This window comes from Cryptomeria japonica, chromosome 8, assembly GCF_030272615.1.
Source record: "Cryptomeria japonica chromosome 8, Sugi_1.0, whole genome shotgun sequence".
Taxonomy (NCBI): domain Eukaryota; kingdom Viridiplantae; phylum Streptophyta; class Pinopsida; order Cupressales; family Cupressaceae; genus Cryptomeria; species Cryptomeria japonica.
In genome coordinates, this window is record NC_081412.1 from 537,095,904 (window position 1) to 537,119,967 (window position 24,064).

The 24,064-nt window shown below is 37.8% G+C and overlaps 1 protein-coding gene across 8 annotated transcripts in view; it reads right to left on the minus strand.

Moving 5' to 3' along the window:
- Window positions 1-24,064, minus strand: part of LOC131027668 (uncharacterized) — a 279,605-nt gene that overhangs the window by 229,545 nt on the left and 25,996 nt on the right. For 5 of the 8 annotated variants that reach the window (XM_059209613.1, XM_057957741.2, XM_057957742.2 and 2 more), the window contains 2 exons: window positions 22,733-22,836; window positions 531-650 (listed from right to left, as the gene is read on the minus strand). In XM_059209613.1, coding sequence (XP_059065596.1) covers window positions 531-650; window positions 22,733-22,836 — 224 coding nt within the window. The remainder of the gene's footprint in view (window positions 1-530; window positions 651-22,732; window positions 22,837-24,064) is intronic. The other 3 variants (XM_057957746.2, XM_057957747.2, XM_057957748.2) reach the window with 1 other exon arrangement.

Consider the following 24,064-nt stretch of genomic DNA (forward strand, 5'->3'; position numbering starts at 1 on the left):
GTACATGATAGATTCCAAGGGCATGCCAAGGTGCCAAGATATCAAACAGTCGTATGAGTTCAAGAACACCTTGCCCAACATAGAAATGACCACCTTTTCATACGGAATTCAATGGACATGACCATACAGTTGAATGCCACTGTCGTACAAAGACGCCAAAGATGGGTCATGGAGAAAGAATGGAATATTGTTTTAAGGCGAGAAACTCTCATGCGGTGTGGAATGAAACAAGCTGCCAATGTACGGAATAGCAAGGAGTTTGTATGGGTGCAAGTAGGTGCAAAATGAAATTGACGTGCGAGTGCAACCTAAAATTGTCAGACAAGGAAGTTGGGAGTATGATAATTGATATTTAAAGTTCCCACGTAAATTTCTTGTGACATTGATTTTCTTAAAAAGTATTTGTATACTCCACATTACATATTCAGCTCTTCGTACTGTCAAATGTATCCTTCATAACTTTACATGCTTTCATTAGTTGCTCTTCACCGAGTTGTAGCTTCAAGAAAATTACATGTTAGCGAAAATACCTCATGGTTCTCCATTTGCCAGTGGAATAGTCCACTCAAGGAACTCGTCTCATCTTCAGAGCAATCTTCCAACTCAAGCACCCCTTCATCGTTGGGTTTTGTCATGTCCCCACCATGTCCCTAGATCGAAACAAGTAAACCAATATGACCTACCTTTGAGAAAACTCCTTGCATTATCTTTATAAATGTTATAAAGGACCAATGATTAACATCAAATATTAATAAAAACTCAGCAATTAAGAACAGTGATCAAAGTGTCTGAAGGCAACAACTCACTCAGAATTAAGTGAATGATTTACCAATGATAAACAGTATGATTAACAACTCTCTCAAGCATCGATTATTTAATAAGTAGCAATGCCTAAGTAAAAGTCAAATACAATTGCCATGTTAAGAGGTCAGTGTCTATTAAGGAGAGCAGCAACTTAATGACTATGACATGCAGCAAGTAGGAGACAGCATATACAATTAAAATAGCAGCGATCATGTAATAAAGTCAGCAAAGATTGTTTACAAAAGGAAGCAATCAAGTATTGCGTTCATGATTAAAAACAGCAGTTGACATAAGTTGAAGAGCAGCAAGGAAGCTATTAGTGAAAAGGATATAAGACAGCAATTAGTAAAAAGAAGACAATGATTATTATTCATTCAGTGCATCGATTTTATTAGGGAATGATTTAATTATTATACGAAGTGGTTGTGAAAAGAACAACCAGCGATCCATGTCATAAAGTACAAGACTTAGTAGCAGCGATTAAAAGCAACGAAAGAAAACACTTTTTTTTTTTAAAAAGCATCACTTGACTAATTAAGGATAGCATTTAATAAAGACAGCAATCAAGTAATTAACATAGGGAAGTTAATTAATAAAAAGACATGTCTATTTAGAGAGATGCCTCTATTCAAAAGGACACCTCTTTTCATACAAGGCAGGAAGTAAGAGATGTGTGGAAGTTGTGGGGGAAGGAATGGACAGTATTATTTAGATTTTTTATAAGAGCAGATCTAGTCTAGAAGAATAAAAATGTATTAAATGGGTATATGAAGCAATGAATATTATTTGAGCAGAAAGATATGGGTGAAAATAAAAGATATCTTAATTAGATATCTACATATCTGCACATTAAGAGTTGAAGAGATAATCAGAAAAAGAGTTAAAGACAGATTTGCAAGAGAGGACTGAAGGCAGATTTGTAGGGAAGGTTTGTAGCCAAATCATAGAAGATAGACATGCAAATATAAAAAGAGGATAGGAAGAAGAAAAGAGGAAGGACACGGATCAGAGGGGTTGAAGCACAGAAACGTGGAGAAAGGAAGACCATCCTCTAAGGATCAAAGGAGATAGAGAATACAAGAAAGAACTGCAGAAGGCATACTTAGTCAGCACCGAAGAAGCGCAAGGATATTGCTCATGGTAATTTACACGGGTATGATGTATCAAACTCAGTAAATCTCTGCTAATTATATCAGAAACTCAGTCAGATGCAATTACTTTATTCCAGCATTCCATACTATCTCTTTGTAGCAGTCTTCAGGATCTAATGTATCTAAGGAAGGGTCTGTAAGAGTCAGATTCAAATTGATCATAATTGATTATGAATAATGTATTAAATTATGCATAATCATTATAATCATGTTTTTAGATAACTCTCAGATAATTTTTACAACATAAGAATACACCCTTGTGAAGGAGGGGTATGAAATGTGATGGAGGGGTGACGAGGGGCTCGTAAGTGAGCCATCCAGCTGGGATGGTCCTTACACAAAGGAGTCAAGGAACCCAGTCACATTTTCTACCCTTTCCCTCACAAGGCATGATAAGATATGGAAGAAATAGGCCTGATAGGCAAGCAAGTATGGGCCGCCAAGTGGAGTAAGAAGGTTCTAGAGGGCCATCTTTCTTGGGCTTGGTGTAGAAATGGCCCTAGGCGAACCTTCATGTCTCCTTTCCAAATCTATATATTATTAAACTTAGTACTTGAACTAACCCTAACAACTAGATAAACATGAAATTGTATTTGTTCTTATCTTTTTATGCGGGTTCTACTTACAAGAGCTTAACTTGTTAGCAAATTGATTAATTTGTACGTTCATTTTCCTAACCTTAATTGTGTAATTTATGTTTAAAGGTAAAGCTATTGCAATTTAGGGAAAGGGACATGTTGACGTGGCTAAAATTGTGTTGCTACGGCTCTATCCGGCCAATGCAAAATAGAATGTACTCACCGAGTATCCTATCCTCTCTTGTGTAAGGAAGCCCTAATGTTGTTTTTAATCGATCAAAGGGGGACAACCTCAAGGTTCCAAATGTTAGTTCTTGACAGCAGGATAGCTCAACGGTCGATGTGTTTTGCTAGGAGCACAAGGGGCCTTACGTTTTGCAACAGGCTGGTCTACATCTGATTCTCGAACTGGGAAATAAAAGAAAAGAAGAAGGGTTAAGAGACCTAAGATTAACAAGACCGGTGTGCGAGTAGACGGATTCAACATAACCAATCCCTACTTGGCCAGAATAACTCACAACCTCGCAAGAACGATACAATCTTCAAGGGGACTTGGAAGATTTTCAGACTGCAGGTGCATGCCCAAACACCCAATTCTGGCGCAGCTCAAATGGACACCTGCAATTGAACTAAACACAATTTTAAAGGCTCAGGCTAACCATACACAAGGATACACAATCAGTATATCCTCAATGGTATGAGTCTGAATACATCAAATACCTGCACACCAAAAAAACGATCTATCTAAATTGCTGAAGAAAACCATGCAAACAGACTAAAACCAAGATGATAAACACCAAATCAATGTCCATTATATTGATTCTAGCTGCCATTACAACAATTTCTGCAGTATTTCTATGCTACTACTAAAATTTAACCTTCTACAAAACTCTAACCTATTCTAACCGCCTACAAAAACTCTAACCAGAATCTAACCCTTTACAATGAGAGGCATCCTACCTTTTATAGAATTTACAATTTGAATCGACGGCCAGGATTAACTACATCCAACAGTCGTGATCTGCCTTCTAGAAGCATGGCAGCTTTTACCCATGCCTACTCAATTTTCAGTTATCCACCCAACCACTATCTCAACTACTTACCACTATTTGGCCTTAATTCGGTCAATTGGTAGTTGGAGATAACTGACCTATGTCCCCTTTGTTTCAAAATATCTTGAACGAGACCCATAGGCAATTCTCTTTTTACAATAAACAATTTTAGTTTTCAGAAACTGAACTTCTGGAATTAAATCCAGCAGTGTATCCTTCTAAGAATGCATATTTGGTAGCATTATGTGTTCTTTGTCTTCAATCTCGTTTTACGGTAGTTTGGTGATGGCAAGCTTCCTCGTGCTTCATTTTTTAAATCCTGCGCTCTGCATCCTCGCTTCCCGGCTTTGCTCACGATCCTTCTTCGGTTTGCGTTTTAGGCTTTCTCCTGGTTCTTCCCGTCGCCGTCTTCGACCTGCAAACAATCAATTTTGATCCGCATTAATCATTTTGAAAAATTAAATAAATTAATTTAACAAACATCAAATTATAAAGCGACGTTGGACTTTCTTTTGATGCAGATGAAAGATGTTCACTTTAAAACAACTTGATCCTTTGAATTGGAATGCAAACTCGATCCCCAGGAACATTTTGCGAATTGGGCCATTTGGGACATATTGCACGACTTTACTCCTCTATTTTAAACACCTCCTTGCTTTAGAATGAAATTCGGGCTTTTGAATACAAATGAGAGAACTTTGTTATTTTCTTTTTGATACAAAACTCGGCCATTGTGCATGAAATGAGCGGTCTTTAGATTTGCAATCTTAAACTTTAAATGCCCCCCCCCACTCTTTGACTTGACAAAATTCGGCCTTGAGAAGAACTTCGTGAGTTAAATTACCTTGGCAACTCCTTCAATCTTGCCGATTTGGAAGAAAATTCAGCCTTGAGAGCCAAAATGCGAACTTTATTTTCAAACGCCCGACTTAGCCTTTGTTAAAAAAAATCGGCTATTTTCATTAAAATGCGATTTGGACCCTTTTTTCGTCTTTTAGGATAAAATGTGCAAACTTGACGTTTTGATTTTCCAGCCTGTTAGACGACTTTGGGCCCTTTGGTGATTTTCGGCTGATAAGGACATTTGGGGAACTTAGATGTTTTCTTTCCATTTTCGGCTTATGGTAGTTAAAAAAATGCGAGATTTTGAACTTTGCTTGCCAACTTCGGCCTAGAGACCAATTTTGCAAGCCTTTCTAATTTTGGCCTAAATAGACCTTTTGCGAGATTTCGCTCTATTTAGGTTTCAATGCCTTCCTTAGTTAATTTCGGGCCTTGGGGCCATAATGTGAGACCTTTGCGTAAGACGCCCCCTCCAAACTTGGTCTAGCAAACTCGGCCAATCAAGCGAAATGAGCGAACTTTGATACGTCCCTTGGTTATGCAAAATCGGGCCTTAGCTCAAAAATGTGAGACTTTGCGTTTTGAATTTGAAACTCGGCACTTTGAACGAAAATGGGAGAACACTCACCTAACTCGGCATTTTCAATTAAAATTTAAAAATGGTGATTTTCGTTTTTTGGGACCACTGGGCGATTTTGCAAACTTCACCTCTTATCGGCCTAAGTTGGTCTTTTGCACGATTTGTCTTTCTCTCATCTCGACCTTATGAACCGATTTGTGAGCTTTCCTTCATTTCAACCCTGTTTAGGCTGAATCTGAGATTTTTATGACTTTGCATTTTGGCCTCCTAAGCCGATTGGAGAGTTTTGTCTGATATTTCTAGCTTTTAGGCCGATTTTGGATGAAATTCACGATTTTGGTGTCTGTGAAACTCGAGGTTGATGGGCTTTTTGCACGACTCTCTCCTTCTTACATTTCAGCCCCCTTTGCCGATCTATGGGCTTGATGTCCTTTTTCGGCCATGGGCGAATTTGTGAGTTTGATGTCCTTTTTCAGCATATGGGCGAATTCTCTAGATGGCTTGGGGATTTTTGGCGAATGGAGGAAAGTCGGGTATTTCGACAAATCGCGTCACTTTGTTTCTAGGTTATTTTCGGCCTAAAATGGGGGAATAGCACGACTTAGGCATTTGAAGCTTTTCGGCTAAAAGAGTCGATTTCGCGACTTGAATCCTTTTGATCATTTCATCTCAGTGATTCCTGGGCTTGTGAGAGGGATGTGCGATTTTGGAAGGTTTATAGATTTTCGTTTCATGAAACTCCGGCTTCATTAAACGTTTTGCGTGATTTCCATTAACCTTTGACCTCGGCCTTGAATGTTTTTAAATGTCTTCTCTCTAACCTGGCATTTGGAAGAAACTCGGGCTTTAGGAGGAGAATGCGAGATTTTCATCTTTGATGCCCTTCCTTGCAAGGTTTGAAACAATGTCGAGTTTCACTACACACCCTCTTGCCTTAGTGATTCCGAAGTTCATATTGGGTCCAGCAAAAAGGGTGACTAGCAATGACTTGGTTCACAAATATGGGGTCCCCTGAAGCAGGGCGGAGTGTGCATAACGCACAACAAATGGCGATTGGGCTAGGAAATGTTCCTGAACATTTCAAGGATAACTATCCAGATCGAACCCAGAATCTCTAGTATATACCCCACAAAACAATCCAATGACAAAGACAAATTCATGGCAAAAATGAGGTCGTAAACTGAATTAAGTCACCAACCTTGAAAATCAAGTGTGTGTAGTGAAGTCCATTCAAGCTTAAAGAAAGTTGAGATATCATTGTTCAATCAAGACAAGTTATGTGGGACGAGTCTAACTTTAAAAGCAACCTGGATATTGCCTCGCTTCCGCCAACGAGCATCTATAGCCCCGACGAGGTTATCGCCTGTAAGCTCACGGAGATTGCTCTGTTTCCGGTAGATATATTTTATTTTATTTTGATACCGACAGAGATGTTTGCATTCCCCATAGCCAATCAATTTGATATTTCTTTGCTTTTTAATTTCTTTTCTTTTGATTTTTATTTTGATTTTTCTTTTACTTTTACTTTCTCACTTTGGCTGGTAAACAATGAAGCCTACGTGGGATTGAGCGTTACAGTGGTCGCTGAAGTGGAGCTTCAAAATTTTCACTTGCAATGAATTCCCTTTGACAAAAGACAGACTTAAGCGATTTTAACTTGTCTAGTTGACATCAACATAAAGTTCAATTTGCATTTTAATCATCACCAACCATGGCCAATAATGTTCAATTTATAATTTAGAACATAGAAGCAAATATCACTCTTGGGAATTTCCCAACATCCCAAAAGATAGATATTTTCAATTTCTTGGGATGTTATTGGAAAAAAACCAGAAAAAGATCAAGAACCCAAAATATACGGTAAATTTTTTTTTAAAAAGAGACAAATTGTTGATTTTTTTACATTTAAAGCCATACTAATTACATAGATAGCGAGTGAAAGTAAACAAGAGTGTACATCATGAATTTAAATATGGATTTTCTCCATTAATTTTGGGTTTTTTGAATACAAATAATTGTAATATATATGTCTTTAACAATGTCAATAAATAAATCAGCCAAAATGATAATGAACCTTTAATGCAATAAAATGCAACTAAGTTTAAGACAACCCATTAACCCTACCATTCTCCTTAACTATCAAATCAAAAAGAATAAGCTACACACAAAATGGTAACTAAAATAGAATATACACTATTGAGCATTAATACTAAAATTAACATTATTTTAATATTCTAATACCCTCCCTTAATGCTCAATCTATTAACTACACCTATAGACCCCCTGAATTTTACAAATTTATCAGGACCAAGGGGCTTGGTGAAGATGTCTGCTGGCTGCTCCGAGGTAGGAACATACAGCAACTGGATAGATCCGTCTTCAACCAGCTGTCGAATATAGTGACAATGAGTTTCCACATGCTTGGTTCTTTCATGGAAGACTAGATTCTTGGCGAGTTTGAGCACTCCCTGATTATCACAGAACAAGGGAGTTGGACCTGCCTGGGAGACATGCATATCCGCAAGCATTCGTCGAAGCCAAACCACCTCACAAGATGCCTTAACTACTCCCCGATACTCTGCTTCTGTCGAGGAGAGAGCCACTGCCTGCTGCTTCTTACTAGTCCATGTGACAGCACCAGATCCCAAACTAAACACATACCCTGTTGTGGATTTACGGTCATCAACCGAACCGGCCCAGTCAGAATCTGTGTAACCACTGAGTGTAGGATCAGAACTCCGAGTGTAGAGAAGTCCATAATCAGGAGTGCCACTCACATAACGCAGCACACGCTTCGCTGCTATCCAATGATCAGCCTTGGGAGCTATCATGAAGCGTGAAATGTAGCTCACTGCAAAACTGATGTCAGGTCTAGTGGCAGTAAGATAGATGAGGCTGCCCACTAGTTGCCTGAACAAAGATTCATCCACAACTGGTGAAGATGACTGAGCTGAAAGTTTGAGCCCGGGTTCCATAGGAGTAGAGGCAAGTTTGCAATCCTGCATTCTGAACCTGTCCACAAGACTTTTGGCATACTTGGACTGAGAGAGAAAGATACTGTTCTCAGTTTGCCAGACTTCAACTCCTAAGCAGTAATGGAGAAGTCCCAAATCTGTCATATCAAAGGTGCGGCACAAATCCTGTTTGATCCCAGTGATCAAATGTGCTGAACTGCCAGTAATGATTAAGTCATCCACATAGACAACCACAAACAGAACATCATTACTAGTATGCTTGATATACAGGTTTGCATCAGATGGACTCCGCTGAAAACCATGATCTGTCAGGTACTTATCAATTTTCATGTACCAAGCCCGAGGAGCTTGTTTCAGACCATAGAGTGCTTTGACTAGTCTACAGACCTTCTGTTCTTGACCAGCAACCTTGAATCCTGGAGGTTGCGTCATGTAGACTTCTTCCTGTTAGTCACCATTCAAAAAGGCACTCTTGACGTCCATCTGATGGACATTCCAACTGAACTGGGCTGCCAAGGCAAGAACGAGCCGTATGGTACTCATTTTGGCTGTAGGAGCAAAAGTCTCCTCGTAGTCAATGCCTTCTTTCTGTGAGAACCCACGAGCAACAAGACGAGCCTTATACTTGTCTAGGGTTCTATCAGCTTTGTATTTTACTTTGTACACCCATTTGCAGCTAATGGGCTTCTTCCCTGAAGGAAGATCAGAAAAGGCCCAAGTGTGATTCTTCTGAAGACTCTGGAACTCAGCTTCCATAGCCTGTTCCCACTCAGGTATACCTTTAGCCTCTGAATATGTCTGAGGCTCAAAAACACTGTGTATGTTAGCCATGAGAGCAAAATTGACTGTATGCTGCTGTTTGCGCTTATTACGGGAGGTTCTACCCTCAATGAGCTCAATATCCCTGAGATCACCAATGGTCTTGGCCCACCATTTAGGCCGGAGAGTAGAAGTGCTAACATCTGGAGGAGCTGAAAGAGGCTCGGGATCAGGAACAGGAACAGCAAGAGGAGGATTATTCTCCAGAGGGAACTCAGGTAGTGCATCATTGAAAATGGATTCTGCATCATCCCGCCCATCAGGCGAGCCTAATGGAAGAAGAGCATTGTGAGGCTGATCCTCAGAGCACTGCTCAGAAGAAGGGGACTAAAAGAATCCTCTGTCTTCATCAAATACAACATCACGACTGAAGATAAGACGTTCAGTGTCTATATCTATCAGTCTGTAGGCCTTATGGTGATCACTGTATCCTGTCATCATGAGTTTCTGACTTTTGGAATCCAACTTGGAGCACTTGGCATCTGGAATCCAAACATAGGCAACAGAGCCAAAAACCTTCAGGTGGCTGATCTTAGGCTTCCGACCAGACCAAACCTCTTCTGGAGTCTTCCCCTTAATAGCCTGAGTAGGTGAACGGTTAAGGAGGTAGACAGCAGTAAACACTGCTTCAGCCCAATACTTATTCGGAACACTCTTGTGTTGTAACATTGAACGAGCCATCTCAACAACCGTACGATTGCGACGCTCAACAACACTGTTTTGCTGAGGAGTGTAGGGTGTAGTCAACTGGCATTTGATGCCATGGGTATCACAGAAGTTGGAGAATGCAAAAGAACAAAATTCCCCCCCGTTATCTGTCCTAAGAGTAATGATGCTACATCCAGACTCTTTTTCAACTAAGGACTTAAACTTCTGAAAGATACTAAATACATCTGATTTGTGTTTAAGAAAGTACACCCACATCTTTCTACTAAAATCATCTACAATAAGCAAAAAGTATTTGCAACCAGTAACAGAAGATGTATTCATAGGACCACAAATATCAGCATGAAGTAATTGAAGTACCTTAGATGCATGCCAAGACTTTCCATGTGTGAATGAAGTCCGATGCTGTTTGCCAGCTTGACAGGCACCACATACTCCAAGATGCTGAGTCTGAATATCAAGTAACCCTGAAACAAGTCCCTCCCGAGATAGCTGAGAGAGATACTGAATGTTGAGATGTCCATATCTCTGATGCCACAAAGTGCTAAGAGGAGAAACACGAGCTGCCAGAGCCACTTCAGGAGAATCACCAGTGTCAAGAAGCCTGTATAGGCCACGATCCTCTAGACCAACAGCAACAGTAAGACGAGTCTCCCGATCAATGATGGAACACTTGTGAGCACTGAACACCACATCTAGCTGAGGAGAATTCCTCATAATCTGACTGACAGAGAGCAGATTAAGTTCCATAGCAGGAACATAGTACACATTCAGGAAGATGAGATTCCTGCCACCAGACTGTATCTGAACAGTGCCTCTTCCAACAACTATATACTCCTCACCTCCGCCAAATACAACGGAATCATTGAAAGATGAGAAGTCTGTAAACCAGTCACGCCGATGAGAAAAGTGACGTGACGCACCAGAGTCGATGTACCAAGCAGAAGACTGGGCATGATCTGAAGACCTCTTAGCCATAAAGGCATAAAAGGCAGACTCCTTCTGCTCGGAATGTTCAGCAACATGCGCCTTCTGGTGTGACCCTCCCTGCTTCTTTTGTTCAGAAGCAAGCCTCTGACGGCAATCTTTCTTCATATGGCCGTACTTGTGACAGTAATTGCACTACACATTCTTCTTCTTAGCACCATCCTGTGTCTGAGAAGAGCCTTTCTGCTGAAAAGACTGAGAGGACTGAAATTTGCCTTTATCCTTGTGAAAGGATTGGGCTGTGAAGGCATTTTCCGAGGAGGCTAACGTAGTACCACTACCAAACTGTTGTTTCCAGCGATCCTGCTGTAGATGTTTGGTGCACAATTCAGAAAACTTCAGGTCAACATTAGTCGAAGTAATATTGAGGGTCCCAATGAAGTGTTCATACGATTTTGGAAGACTTTTCAGAGTGATTACTACCATGTCTTCTTCCTCCATAGTCCGACCAACTGCTTCGAGCTGATCTCGAATGTCCTTAATCCTCGTGAGTTGTTCCTGTAAGGACATGTGTTCGTCCATCATAATGGAGAATAGCTGATTCTTCAGAAAGAATGCTCGGCTCTTGTCGGATGTCTCATGCAATTCCTTCAGATGCTTCCAGATGTTGAAAGTTGTCTTGCCGGAAGGAATCTGTGGTAACTGATCATCAGTCACGGAGAGTTTGAGAAGCATAACTGCCTCCCAATTGCGTTCATCAAACTTATCTTGATCTGCACCCGGTGTACCAGGACTGAGCTCTTTTCCCAAAACAAGCTGGTCAAGACGCCTATATTCAAAAATGGTCAACATACGCTGTTTCCAGATGTTGTAATTGTTGCCATTAAAGCGTTGACTGCCTTCTAACATCAGGTTGGTTAGAGAAGCCATTTGCACGTTTCCAAATGCACTGAAAACGAAAAAAACGGAAAGGCACGGGCACAGAATTCAAAAATTTTGAATCCCACTGCAGAAACAGAGGCAGATGCAGGTACAGACTTCAAAAAATGAAGTACGGCTAGCACAAATTTCAAGAAAAAAATTTCGACTGACCCAGAAAAATCCGAAGACAACCCAGAAATCCTTACGAAAAACCCAGAAGGAATTTGCTCTCAGAATCTGGATCCGCTGGCTCAAAAATTGAGGCACAAAAATCGAGGCACCCAGAAAAAACGGACAACTACCCAGATTAGGGTTCAAAAAACCCACCAAGAATCTGCAAGAAAAATTTATTTTCGATGGAAACTGAAGGTAGACGCCTTAATCGAAAAAATCAGACGGTCGTGGGAACCATGAAATTCCCAGAAAATTTGCAAACAAAAAAATTTGGCACGGGAAAAAATCGGGAGTCGCACCACCAACCCTATAGACGTCCACACGGGTTGTAGAACCCACAAGAACTGTCTGCAAGTCGCGCATAGAGCCACGAATGCCGCCGAACAGAAAAAAAACCGCCGTAAAAACGTGATGCAGAATAAAAATCGCGTCACCTGCACCCCGAATTGCTAGCAGATTGCATTGCGGAAGACCACGGGTCGCGAAAAAACGCGACTGTACAAACCCACGAAGTAGTCACAGGAGCTAGGAAAAAAAATTGAAAAACCCTAGATGAGTTTTTACGATTAACTGAAATAATTTCGAAAATTTCCACTAATTGGAAATTAGAATTAAAAAATTTCTGAAAAAATTCTCCTAAAGCTCTGATACCATAAAACAGTGCGAGACACGCAATGGATTTCAAAGAATTGATTAATTAACAAAATGAGCAAGACGCTCATAAATAATACAAGAGTATTTACAAGAATAGCAAGTTTCTAATAAGAAACTGCTGAGAAGATCGTAGACGATCTAACTAAAATAGAATATACACTATTGAGCATTAATACTAAAATTAACATTATTTTAATATTCTAATAACCTCTTCAAATACTTCTCAAGTTTACAGCAGTGCCAACATTCATGACTGACATTACAGGACAGCAATGTCCTGTCTAAACAATGTTTCATATTAATAACTTTGATCAGAAATATTTCCTATAACGTTGACAACTTGACAGCAGTATTGATGCCCATACCAATTCATCACAGTGCTAATAAGGATGTTATTAAACATCGTACTGATCAAGAATGTATAGGTCACAATAATGAGAAAATGCTACTAATCAGTAATCATAAGAAGATTACTAATCAAAAAAGGAATAATCTCAAAAGACTAATGATGACAACAATCTCAATGGATATAACATTATTAAGAGTTGATCTATGACAATGAAAATTCCCAAACAATTACCTCAATCAGATAACTATTTTACAAATGAAATAATGACAACAATATCCATTGATAAGTAGAAATTACAGTAAGTCAATGATAGCATCAACATTTGTGATGCAACAATAATGATAAGTCAAAGGATAGCATAATCATTTGACAGTTTTGTCTTGTAATGACTATGCTCATAAATCATGAATAATGACAGCAGTTATCAAAGGCAAGAGTCCTAGTCACTAATCACAGTTTACTGTTATTAAAGACAAGAGTCATAGTCACTAATCACAGTTTGCTGTTATTAAAGGCAAGAGTCATAGTCACTAATCACAAAAATGACAATCATGTTCCCTATTCACAAGGTTTTCAAACCCAATTACACCAGCTTTCTTCACAACCATAGATAGCCACATTCATTTTTAAAATAACAACAGCAATAATCACCAGTGTCCCTTGGCAAAAGATCTAACTGCTATTCAACAATGGCAGCTGGAAATCTGAGCAGCTACTTACACCGTTCAAGGTGTTTAACCCGTTTATAAAAGGAGTAGGATGACCAAAATCTTGCAGGTCTGTTGCTTATCTAGAAAAAAAAAGAAAAATTACTGTGATAATACCAACTACATATATCGCCAATAACTGACATTGGTTTCAGTCAAAGATATTTTGAAAAAGTTGCGATATTTTCAAGAAAATGTTGGGAACCCAGCTGAGAAAAGATATATCCGAATATACTGCAATATTTTAAAAACATCTGCTTCTATGATTTAAACATCACCATACATGGCCAATAATATTATAATGTTCAATTTAAAATTTAAACATCACTAACCATAGCTGATGAACTCAGCTATTTTGGAAGTGTAATTTTAAGATTTAAACCACTATATATAGGCTTCCTATTGCCATTTATGAAAGTAGAATTAAATGAATTGCTTTGCTTATGCTCACAAAGAATACTTCCCGTAGGGGTTAATAAAGATTTTAGGGTGAGTAGCATTTCACCAGAGGAAGACAAGTTGCAATGCAAAACCTTGAAGATACAACAAAAAGAGATCCACTAGAAAAGTACACCAAGACTTAAATGGTCCCTTTCTCAAGGCTACTATCATTTTTCCTCTCCATCTTGACTTCAACTACAACTGCTTCTCCACAAATGCTTAAGCAAAAGGGGAGTTTAATGTAGCTACAAATCAACCCTGTTGTGTAACTCTCTGCCCCACTTCCTTTATTGATGCAATTAAAATTCTCATTGCACACTTGTTGCTTTATTGTTCATTATCTTGCATGTCTTCTTTCACTTGATTACCGTGCATATTGTCTTTCTTGTAGCTTATTTAACTAACTTGTTTCAGTACATACAGCCCTTGGCTTAACTGACCTTTCCTTCATTGTGAAATAAATTGTCTATATTAATATTCTCTACCTTTTCTCTATTTAGATGTTCATATATTAGAGACATCATCAGTGTCATTATTTTGCATATTTGTTCTTCTCGATTAGAACCTTGCAAAGTGATTTTCAGCTTTTCTAGACATCTATGCCAATGCTGTAATGTCCCCTTTATTTGAACCTTAGAAGTTAATTAAATAATTAAAAATTAAGTTGCCAAAAAAATAAATAAAATTAATTTTATTAAGGTCATTAAAGTGACTTTTTATGTTTTCAAAGAATAAAAGTCATTTTATTCTTATTTCCCATTTGTAAAAAGTGAAATATTAAAACAGAGGGAAAATCAAAAGGCAAAAGAAAAGGAAAATCAAGAGGCAAGCAAAGGGAAACCCAAGAGTCTATGTAGTGGGCTATAAAAGAACAATGAGGGTCCATTCTGATTATGCTTGGTTTATTAGTTTCTCCTGGAGAATTTGGGAACTTCTGGCTTTCAGTTCCGTGCCCTAGGATGGAAACCCTTGGGTTCTATTGGATTGGACGATAACCCAATTCATCTTAAAGGTGGATTCAACTCAGGATTCACAATTGTGCTTTATTGTTGGTCTTGGAGGTTCAGTTGGAAATCTCATTCAGGTTTTACCAGATAAGTTTTTACAAATTTCTGAAGTCTCTTTAGAGACAATTTTTGCGGAATAGGGGATTGATTGTCACATCAATAATTATTGATATATTTATTCTTGATGACAAAAGATTATATTGTGGAGAAATATTTTAATTCATTGAATGGTTTACTATTCTATTTCTGGCATGAGAAAATTTTCCATCACTCAGAATTTCCAAATTATTAATATACCGTGTGGTGTTTGAGTTTTATCAGTTCAGCTAAGCATTAAGAAATAAAGGAATATCTTTATCAAAGGAACTTTAAGTTATTGATTTGATAATTTGAACCTTAATATTTGGTGCTTTCCTTTAGAAAGGTATATTTTCATTGTTTAAGTCATGACTATTGAATATCAACTCGGGCTAACTATTCATAATCAAAGCTTTAATATTAAGCTTCCAAGTGCATTAATATTTCATTTGCTAAAGTGCTGAAGACAATAGTCCGTGGAAAGAATATTACTGATTTAAATGATGGAAGAGGAATTGTTCACGGCATGAAGAGTCGTTCCATATTCCATGCCGAGTGGCTTCAGGAGAAATCATGTGAAAGCAAACATATTTATCCCTGTCGTGGGCCTCTATTATAAGCAGAACACTCTGTAGACAATAAACACAATCCGTAAAGCATCCTGAAGAAACATTGGGACCATTTGATCAGAAAATTGTCTGAGCTCTCTGCCTGTCTATCGCGTTACCTTCTTGGAGTGGTAATGCCTATCTTGCCTCAGCTACGGGTTTTATTCATAGCTTTAACCTGGAAAGTTGTCTTCAAAACTCAGAGCAACTTTCAAAGGTATGCATCGGGTCAAGCAAATTGTTTGGAGCAGTATGAGATAATAATCTTTGATGGCACATTAGAGAGGGAAAGATTGCTATGTTCAGCATGAAAGTTTCTGATATATTTCCACGAGCAGATTGTATGGTTAGGACAATCAATGATTCTTATTGTAAATGTAAATAGACCGTGATGACTTTCAGAACAATCAGAATTCTGCGACAATGAATTTCTACTGTTAGTATTTGATTTAAAGAAATATAAAACTGATTTTATTTATGTCTTATTAGTTTGCCTCTGCAGATACGAAGACCAAGCAATTATATCTTCTACGTTCACTACATGTATCGTATATCCTTTTATTCAACAAGGGTGGCGGATATATATCATTTGTCTTCATTGGATCGTGCCTCCACAAGGGGTTGCGATCCTATGTGGAACCACATGGTTCCACATAGGGTCGTGACCCCTGTGTGGAGCCACGATCCTTCTACACCGGCAGGATTACTTAAACCAAACATAACAATAACAAACTAGTATGTTAGTTTAATACTAAATTAAATCGCAAGTATAAAATCAAATTTCTGGGCGCTAAAACAGATTACGATTTTAGAGTTACGACTGAGACTAAATTTAACACTCCCTCTTAGTCTTAGGAGTATAGACCTAAAACTTAATTTAGCTCAGCACTAATCTCATGATAATTAGATCACCTAGGTGTGAAGAATCAGCCTGTGATTCTAAGGATATACTCACTTTGATATCCCTGTTTTAAGTATCAGCCTGTAATACTAAGGATATACTCACTTTGATATCCCTGTTATAGTATGTGCACTGACATTAATCCACTTACATAATGTCTACTATAACTTATCATATTACTGATATTCAAATTGTCTGATTTTCAGTTTATATGATCTTCCAAACATTTATAAGATCGTCACCTTACAATGTTAAAATACAAGTGTTCATTAACTAAAGAATCGTCATCCTTTAGGAATGAACACAGGGAAAGGTTACATAATTCATATACTCAAGTATATGACCAAGAAGTTTACATAATTTTAGACATCAATTACATTTTAACCATACCAAGATACCTCCTGAAGTGATCAATTTTCACTCTTGCTAGGGGTTTGGTGAGAATGTCAGTTGTCTGATCTCCTGTATTGACATATTCCAGTCTTATTACCTTTCTCTCTGTCATGTCTCTTACATAGTGATATGGGATCTCAATGTGCTTGGATCTATCATGGAAAACTGGATTCACTGAAAGTTTAATGCAGCTCTGATTGTCACAATGAATGATAGTAGGCTTCAGACTTTCACCAAACAGTCCTACTATCAATTTCCTCAACCATATGGCTTCCTTAGCTGCCATGGATGCAGCTATATATTCAGCTTTTGTGGAGCTCTGAGCTGCGGATGATTGTTTTCTGCAGATCCAAGATACCATAGCTAATCCCAAGCTGAAACAACATCCTAAAGTGCTCTTCCTGTCTATCACGCTTGCAGCCCAGTCTAAATCAGAGTATCCATGTAGGTTCAATGCAGTGTGTTCATAATGCAGTCCATAGTCCAAGGTACCTTGTAGATATCTCAATATATGCTTTACTGCAACCAAATGGATTTCTTTGGGTTCAACCATGTGTCTGAGTGCATTTACTGCATAACATATATCAGGTCTAGTATTGACTAGGTACATTAATGATCCAATAATCTGTCTGTATAATGTTGGATCTGCAAATTTGGAATCTGCTATAGCTTCTTTTAGTTTATGTAGGTTTGTTTCCATAGGAGATGACATTGGCTTACAATTCATCATTCCAAATCTCTTCAGAATGTCAATGGTGTATTTACCTTGATTTAGATAAATACCATCTGGTTTTTTGCCATACTTCTAATCCAAGGAAATAATGGAGTAGACCTAAATCCTTCATCTCAAACTCTGAAGCTAGTTCCTGTATGCATTTTACAATGTGATGATCTTCGCCTGTAATTAATAAGTCATCTACATATAATATGAGTATCAACATTTCACCTTTGATTATTTTGAAATACAGATTTGGATCAGCAATGTTTTTAGAGAAACCTATCTCTAATAAGTAACTGTCAATTCTTTCGTACCATGCTCTGGGAGCTTCTTTGAATCCATACAATGCTTTCTCTAACTTGCATACATGTGTTTTAGCATTATTTACCTCAAATCCCTCAGGTTGCTTTGGATATACTTCTTCTTCAATTGTTCCATTCAAAAATGCAGTTTTTACATCCATTTGAACTTTCCATCCTTTAGATGCTGCTATTGCCAGGATTGTTCTGACAGAAGTGTATCGTGCAACACGTGCAAATGTTTCTTTATAGTCAATTCCTTCCTTCTGTGAGAAACCTCAAGCAACAAATCTTGCCTTATGTTTTTCTATACTGCCATCAGCAGCATGCTTAATTTTAAAGAGCCATTTAGAAGATACAACTGATTTTCCTTTAGGTCTAGGCACAATTTTCCACACATCATTCTTTAAGATAGATTGATATTCCTCTATCATGGCATCCTTCCATACTTGTTGTTTAAGAGCCTCTCCGGCACTTGAAGGTTCAGCATTTATGAGGTCTGTCATTAGAGTAACATAGCTAGAGAACTTTGAAGGTCTTTTGCTTTCTCTAAATGCTCCTCTAGGTGCTGCAAAGGATTCTGCTTCCTGTACTGTTTTAGTGGCCCATAGTGGTCTCTTCCTGGGATTCTCTGTTGTAGTGTTCTCAAGTTCCAAGATGTTATCCTCAGGATGCTCCCTCTAAGTTTCAGAAAGAGAATCTTCTCCCAAATTAATGGAATTAGTTGGGATTTTAGGTGTGATGGAACTCCTTGTTTTGTTAATAGCTATATCTTCCTCAAATATGACATCTCTGCTTAATTCTATTTGTCTTTGACCAGGGATGAATATTCGGTAGGCTTTAGATGTTTCACTATATCCTACAAAAATCCCTTTCTGTCGAGTAGGTTCTAATTTAGTTCTTTTCTCCTTAGGTACATGAATATAAACAGGACATCCAAATATTTTGAGATGGCTAATATCAGGTTTAATTCCAGTAAAGACTTCTTCAGGAGTTTTGTCACCAATATGAGAGTGAGGACATCTGTTTTGAATGTATACAGCGGCATTAGTGGCGTCTCCCCAAAATGCATTTTCTAGGTTTTGATCTAACAACATAGCCCTTGCCGCTTCTACTATTGTTCTATTTTTTCTTTTAGCAACCCTGTTTTGTTGAGGATTGTAGGGTACAGTGAACTCCCTCTTAATCCCAGCATCTTTGCAAAACTCTTTAAATACTTCTGATGTGTATTCCCTACCATTGTCAATCCTAAGAGTTTTGATTTTCCTACAAGAGTGATTTTCTGTAATAGATTTGAACTCTTTAAATTTCCTAAGAATATCTTCAGATTCTTTACTTTTAAGGAAATAAATCCAAGTTTTCCTAGAAAAATCGTCTACAAAGATTACATAGTATAATGCGTTTCCTAGTGATGGTTCAGACATAGGCCCACATAAGTCAGAGTGAACTAGTTCTAGTACTCCTTTAGTTTTCCTAGAACTGCAGGGAAAAGAGCTTTTAGTGTTTTTCCCTAGTGCACATCCTTTACAAACCTTTGAATGAATTTGCTTTAGTTTAGGTAGTCCTGTGACTAATTTCTCCATAGAGGGTAGAGCACAAAAATGTAAGTGCCCTAGTCTTCTATGCCAAATTTCCACTTGGTCTATGACTTCATGAAGTAAGGTTTGATTTGGCTTATTACACAATTCATATAGGTGTCCTTGTCTGTAACCAATCACTTGTGCTCTTTTGAAGGTGGATGTTTTTGGCCATACCATTACCTTTCATTCTATGAATGAGACTCTATACCCATCATCCTCAAGTGCAGAGATAGAGACTAAGTTCCTTTTGATGCCTAGTACAAATAGTACCCCGATGAGTTGGATTGAGATTCCAGACTTCAGTCTGATTGTACATGTCCCAACACCTTTTACAGGATGTGCACAGTCATCCCCTATTGTTACTTCTTCATTTGATCCCTCTTCCATTGAGTCTAGTAATTCTCTGAATCCGGTGACATGTCTTGACGATCCATTGTCTATCACCCAAGTGTTAGACTTGTTTGAAGCTTGACTTGATAGTGCTGAAAATAATACAAACTTCTCAGATTCAAGTTCTGTGTTCCTCTCTACTTTGGCGAATGATGCCTACTGTTTTACTTTATCAGGACAATTAAATGTCATGTGTCTGTACTGATCACATCTATGACATTGGATTTTTGACATGTCTTTCTTATGAAAGCTTTTCCCATGATGGGATTTTCTCTTCTTGAAGTTTCTCTTCTTGCCTTTCTTACTGGAGTCGGTATTCAGAATGTGGAGGTCCTCATCTTTAGTTTTGTGATTTCCCCCTTTCATTTGCCTTGACTCTTTAAGGAGGCAGTCATCCCTTAGTCGATCAAATTCTGTAAATTTATCCCTTGCATTTATGCCTTGTTTGAATGATTCCCAGGATTCAGGTAATCCATCTAGAGTAATCATTGATAGTTCTTGCTTCTCGACATGATAATCAAGTTTTTGCAGTTGATCTCTGAGTGAACCTATCCTCATGAAGTATGAGTTTATTGTTTCACCTTTATTTATACTTATGTGGTTCAACTGTCTTTTTAGAGCTAGGGTTTTGCTCGGATTGTTTATCTCATACGTCCTTTCAAGGGTTTTGAACATTTCATAAGCGTTGTCATATTTTAATATAAGTGGTATTATGTGATCCCTTACTGCATCTATCACGATTTTTACAGCTTTATCATTTCCTTCATTCCACACAGTTTTCTCAAGTTCCTCTACAGGTTCGGGCTTGTCTTCTTTTATGAATTTGATTACTTTGTTCTCTTTTAATACTATCATAATTCTGACTTTCCAAGCCACAAAATTTGCTGCTCCTTCGAGTCTGTCCTCGAATCTGATTGTGTTCGCCATTTTAGAAATCTTCGATTTGATATGTCAACTTCGCTTTTAGTCTATTCGGATCTTAAGTAGTTAGGCTCTGATACCATGTAAATGTAAATAGACTGTGATGACTTTCAGAACAATCAGAATTCTGAGATAATGAATTTATACTGTTAGTATTTGATTTAAAGAAATATAAAACTGATTTTATTTATGTCTTATCAGTTTGCCTCTGCAGATACAAAGACCAAGCAATTATATCTTCTACATTCACCACATGTATTGTATATCCTTTTATTCAACAAGGGTGGCGGATACATATCATTTGTCTTCATTGGATCGTGCCTCCACAGGGGGTCGCGATCCTATGTGGAACTACATGGTTCCACATAGGGTCGTGACCCCTGTGTGGAGCCACGATCCTTCTACACCGGCGGGATTACTTAAACCAAACATAACAATAACAAACTAGTATGTTAGTTTAATACTAAATTAAATCGCAAGTATAAAATCGAATTTCTGGGCGCTAAAACAGATTACGATTTTAGAGTTACGACTGAGACTAAATTTAACACTTATATCTCAGGTGATTCCAGTTCTGTGAAGCTGAGCATTATGGGCTTGTTTTGGCTGTTACTGAAGCTAATTTGGGAGCAAGCAGATGGTTCGATTGGAGACTTTCCCCCGGCCATTGCAAGAGAAAAAGGAGTAATTTACGTTTTCAAGCTGCCCTTAACTAGTACTGCAAATTCTGAAGCAGCTTATTCTCCAATATATTTATTGTGACAAAACAGAGGTCCGGAAAATTATATTATCTCTGTCATTTTCTGTGAACTGATTTATAATGAAAAATCTCTTAATCAGCTGTTCAGTCAATTAATTATTTGTAATATTTCTTTATGATCTGCAATATGTCATAGAAATGAAATCAATGCCAACTTGAACACATTAAACCACAAACAAGTTATTTTCTTCTTTATCAGCAAAATGCTGACAAAAATCCTCTTAGCTGTTCACTAAGCAACGTTCCATGAAGTCTGAAAACACTCTTCAAGGAAAAGGAACCAAACAGCAAACAATATTAGTACCATTCATATACAGGATGCCAGATGTTTGCCTTAATGACTCTTGACTGAACTTGGGAAATAAGTTAAAAAATTGGAGCAGCAAAAACAGGTGTACATTATACATGCTCATTGTTGTGTAATACTCTTCTCCTTGGCTCCGTGACATGTACTGTTCTCCAGATATGTATGTATACCTTTGATTGGTTTTATATATTGTTTCATAACATACCCACCACCTTGCACCTAATCACAAAAATGCTCACAAAAATCTGTACCTTTGTTAGGAATTTATATAGTTGGAAATAAATCCTTAGCAGTCATTGTTATTTATTCTGTCCTGCTTCCACTATGTCCATTAAAGCAATCTCCTTTGTTGTCTATTTTTATTTCTTTGCTAATCATGCAGACCATCTTACATCTTGGCTTTATGTTTGTTATTTTATATTTTGAAACTTCTGTTACGGACAAAACCTTCAAATTTATTTTGGTTTCATTCAAAAACATGTCATTTATTTTCTCTGATTTCTTCTTTCGTGATTTTCTTTTGTTTCATTCAAATTAGCAAATTCATTTCTTGTTCTGACCTTTAAGAGCTACATTGCTCTTGTAAATCAATAATTCTGCATAATTTCTCTTCTCAAAATACTTACGCCGACAAAAGCTCCTTTCATTTGCACATAAGAGTAGAAGTGTCGGAACCCTTCTACTTACTAATATATATAAGGTCAGTCTATTTGTAAAAAAAAAATTATGGAAGCAACAACTCCACATCACTTGTGGAAGACAATGACAAAATTGAAGTATAACATGCAAGGGATATATGATGCAAGAAGATGGACATATTGTTGGAAAACTAAGCACTAAAAATATGGTCATACACTGGCCAAAAAATATAAGATAAGGATTAGCCACTTTCCCTACAGTTATTTAAAAATTACCTGCGTTCTAACAAGGGATTAGCCACAAGTTTGAACTTGCAATACTATCAAATGTGTATTACAACAAATGAAGATCTTCCTTTGTAACTAACACCCCATCTTAAAAGAAAAGAATGGACTCTGGGATAAAAGATCATGATATTGAAACTAACTGGCCAAAATCAAATAAGGGAAAAAAAACATGAGCAATATACAACTAGGAATTCTCAATATACCTTGCATCTCTTGGCTAATGCTCGATCTAAGGTACTCATTTCTACATTCTTGCTTGAAGTTTCAACTTCATGGGCACCTTTCTTTACTTTGTTGTGTAAATTTCCTACAAAAAAGAAATATTAGATGTTAGACAGCACATCCCTAAATAAAATTATATCTACCATGCAAAACTATTGAAAAGAAAAACATTACGCTGCAAAACTATGATGGTGATATAAAAGTCAACTAACTTACTATTTCACAAGATAATTCCTTGACTCAATAATACATAACACAAAAAGATATGATGAAGGCAAAATATCAGTATTTTACTGATCAAACAGCTGACTACAGCTAATACAGAGCTCTCTTACAGAAATTCTATTGCCAAAATCTAATGCCTCTTACTTGTCCTTGTGTAATACATATCTAGCAGAATACAAAGCATCATGAGGAAATCTAGGAGGTGTCCCTTGATGGGAATAAATTTTTCAACCGCCTTTATTATGAAGTCAAACCTCTTTTGGGCACTGTAGAAAGCATGTTTCATGCTTTGTCTCCATAAAGACCTCCTTTAAAGCGTGGTATAGTGTTTTTGATGAGCTGTCCTTGTTTTGTTCTGAGGATTCCACAGTGGTTGCATGAAAAAGTCTTCATAACCATCCATCTCCCTTAAAAATTTCCAACCTGTCATTAATGCACACTAACTGTTCCTGCATGAAAATAGCGCATACCTCCTATACCATTGCAGCCATCTTGACTAGGCATGGGAAAAGTCTCCTTCTGCATCATGGAGTGCAAACTGCATCTTAAAGTCTCCTTTATGAGCTTGAAACAACCTTATCTCATACAATCATGCTCCTTCCACGTTGGACACTTTGCACATACCCCTTAACATGCTTCAAGGTTTTAGCAGATCTCCCTTCTATTTTAAGGCTCATTGAAGTGTCTAACAGTCCAGTATGAAGGCATATTAGGTTTTTGACCAAAGTTCCACGGGGTTTAGGGACGTTTCTTTTAGGAGACGGGGGCACGAGTCTCGGGGACGGGGGTACTTGGGGCCTAATTTTGGGAACGTCGAGGGGACAGCGGGGGGACGGCAGGGGGGTGGCAATGGGGGACCGGTGCTGATATAATACATATAGTACTTGAAAAATTAGTTTTAAAAAGATAAAGACGTATAGCATAATAACTAGAGTCTAGTATTCAAATGACAAATGTTCGAATATCAAATATAAGCATTGGAACAAGAATTTTCAAATTTTTTTCATTTCACAATCATCTTAATCATGATCCAATGTTCATCAAAATTACAATCAACTGCTCAAGTTATCAAGATTTAACAATGTTCA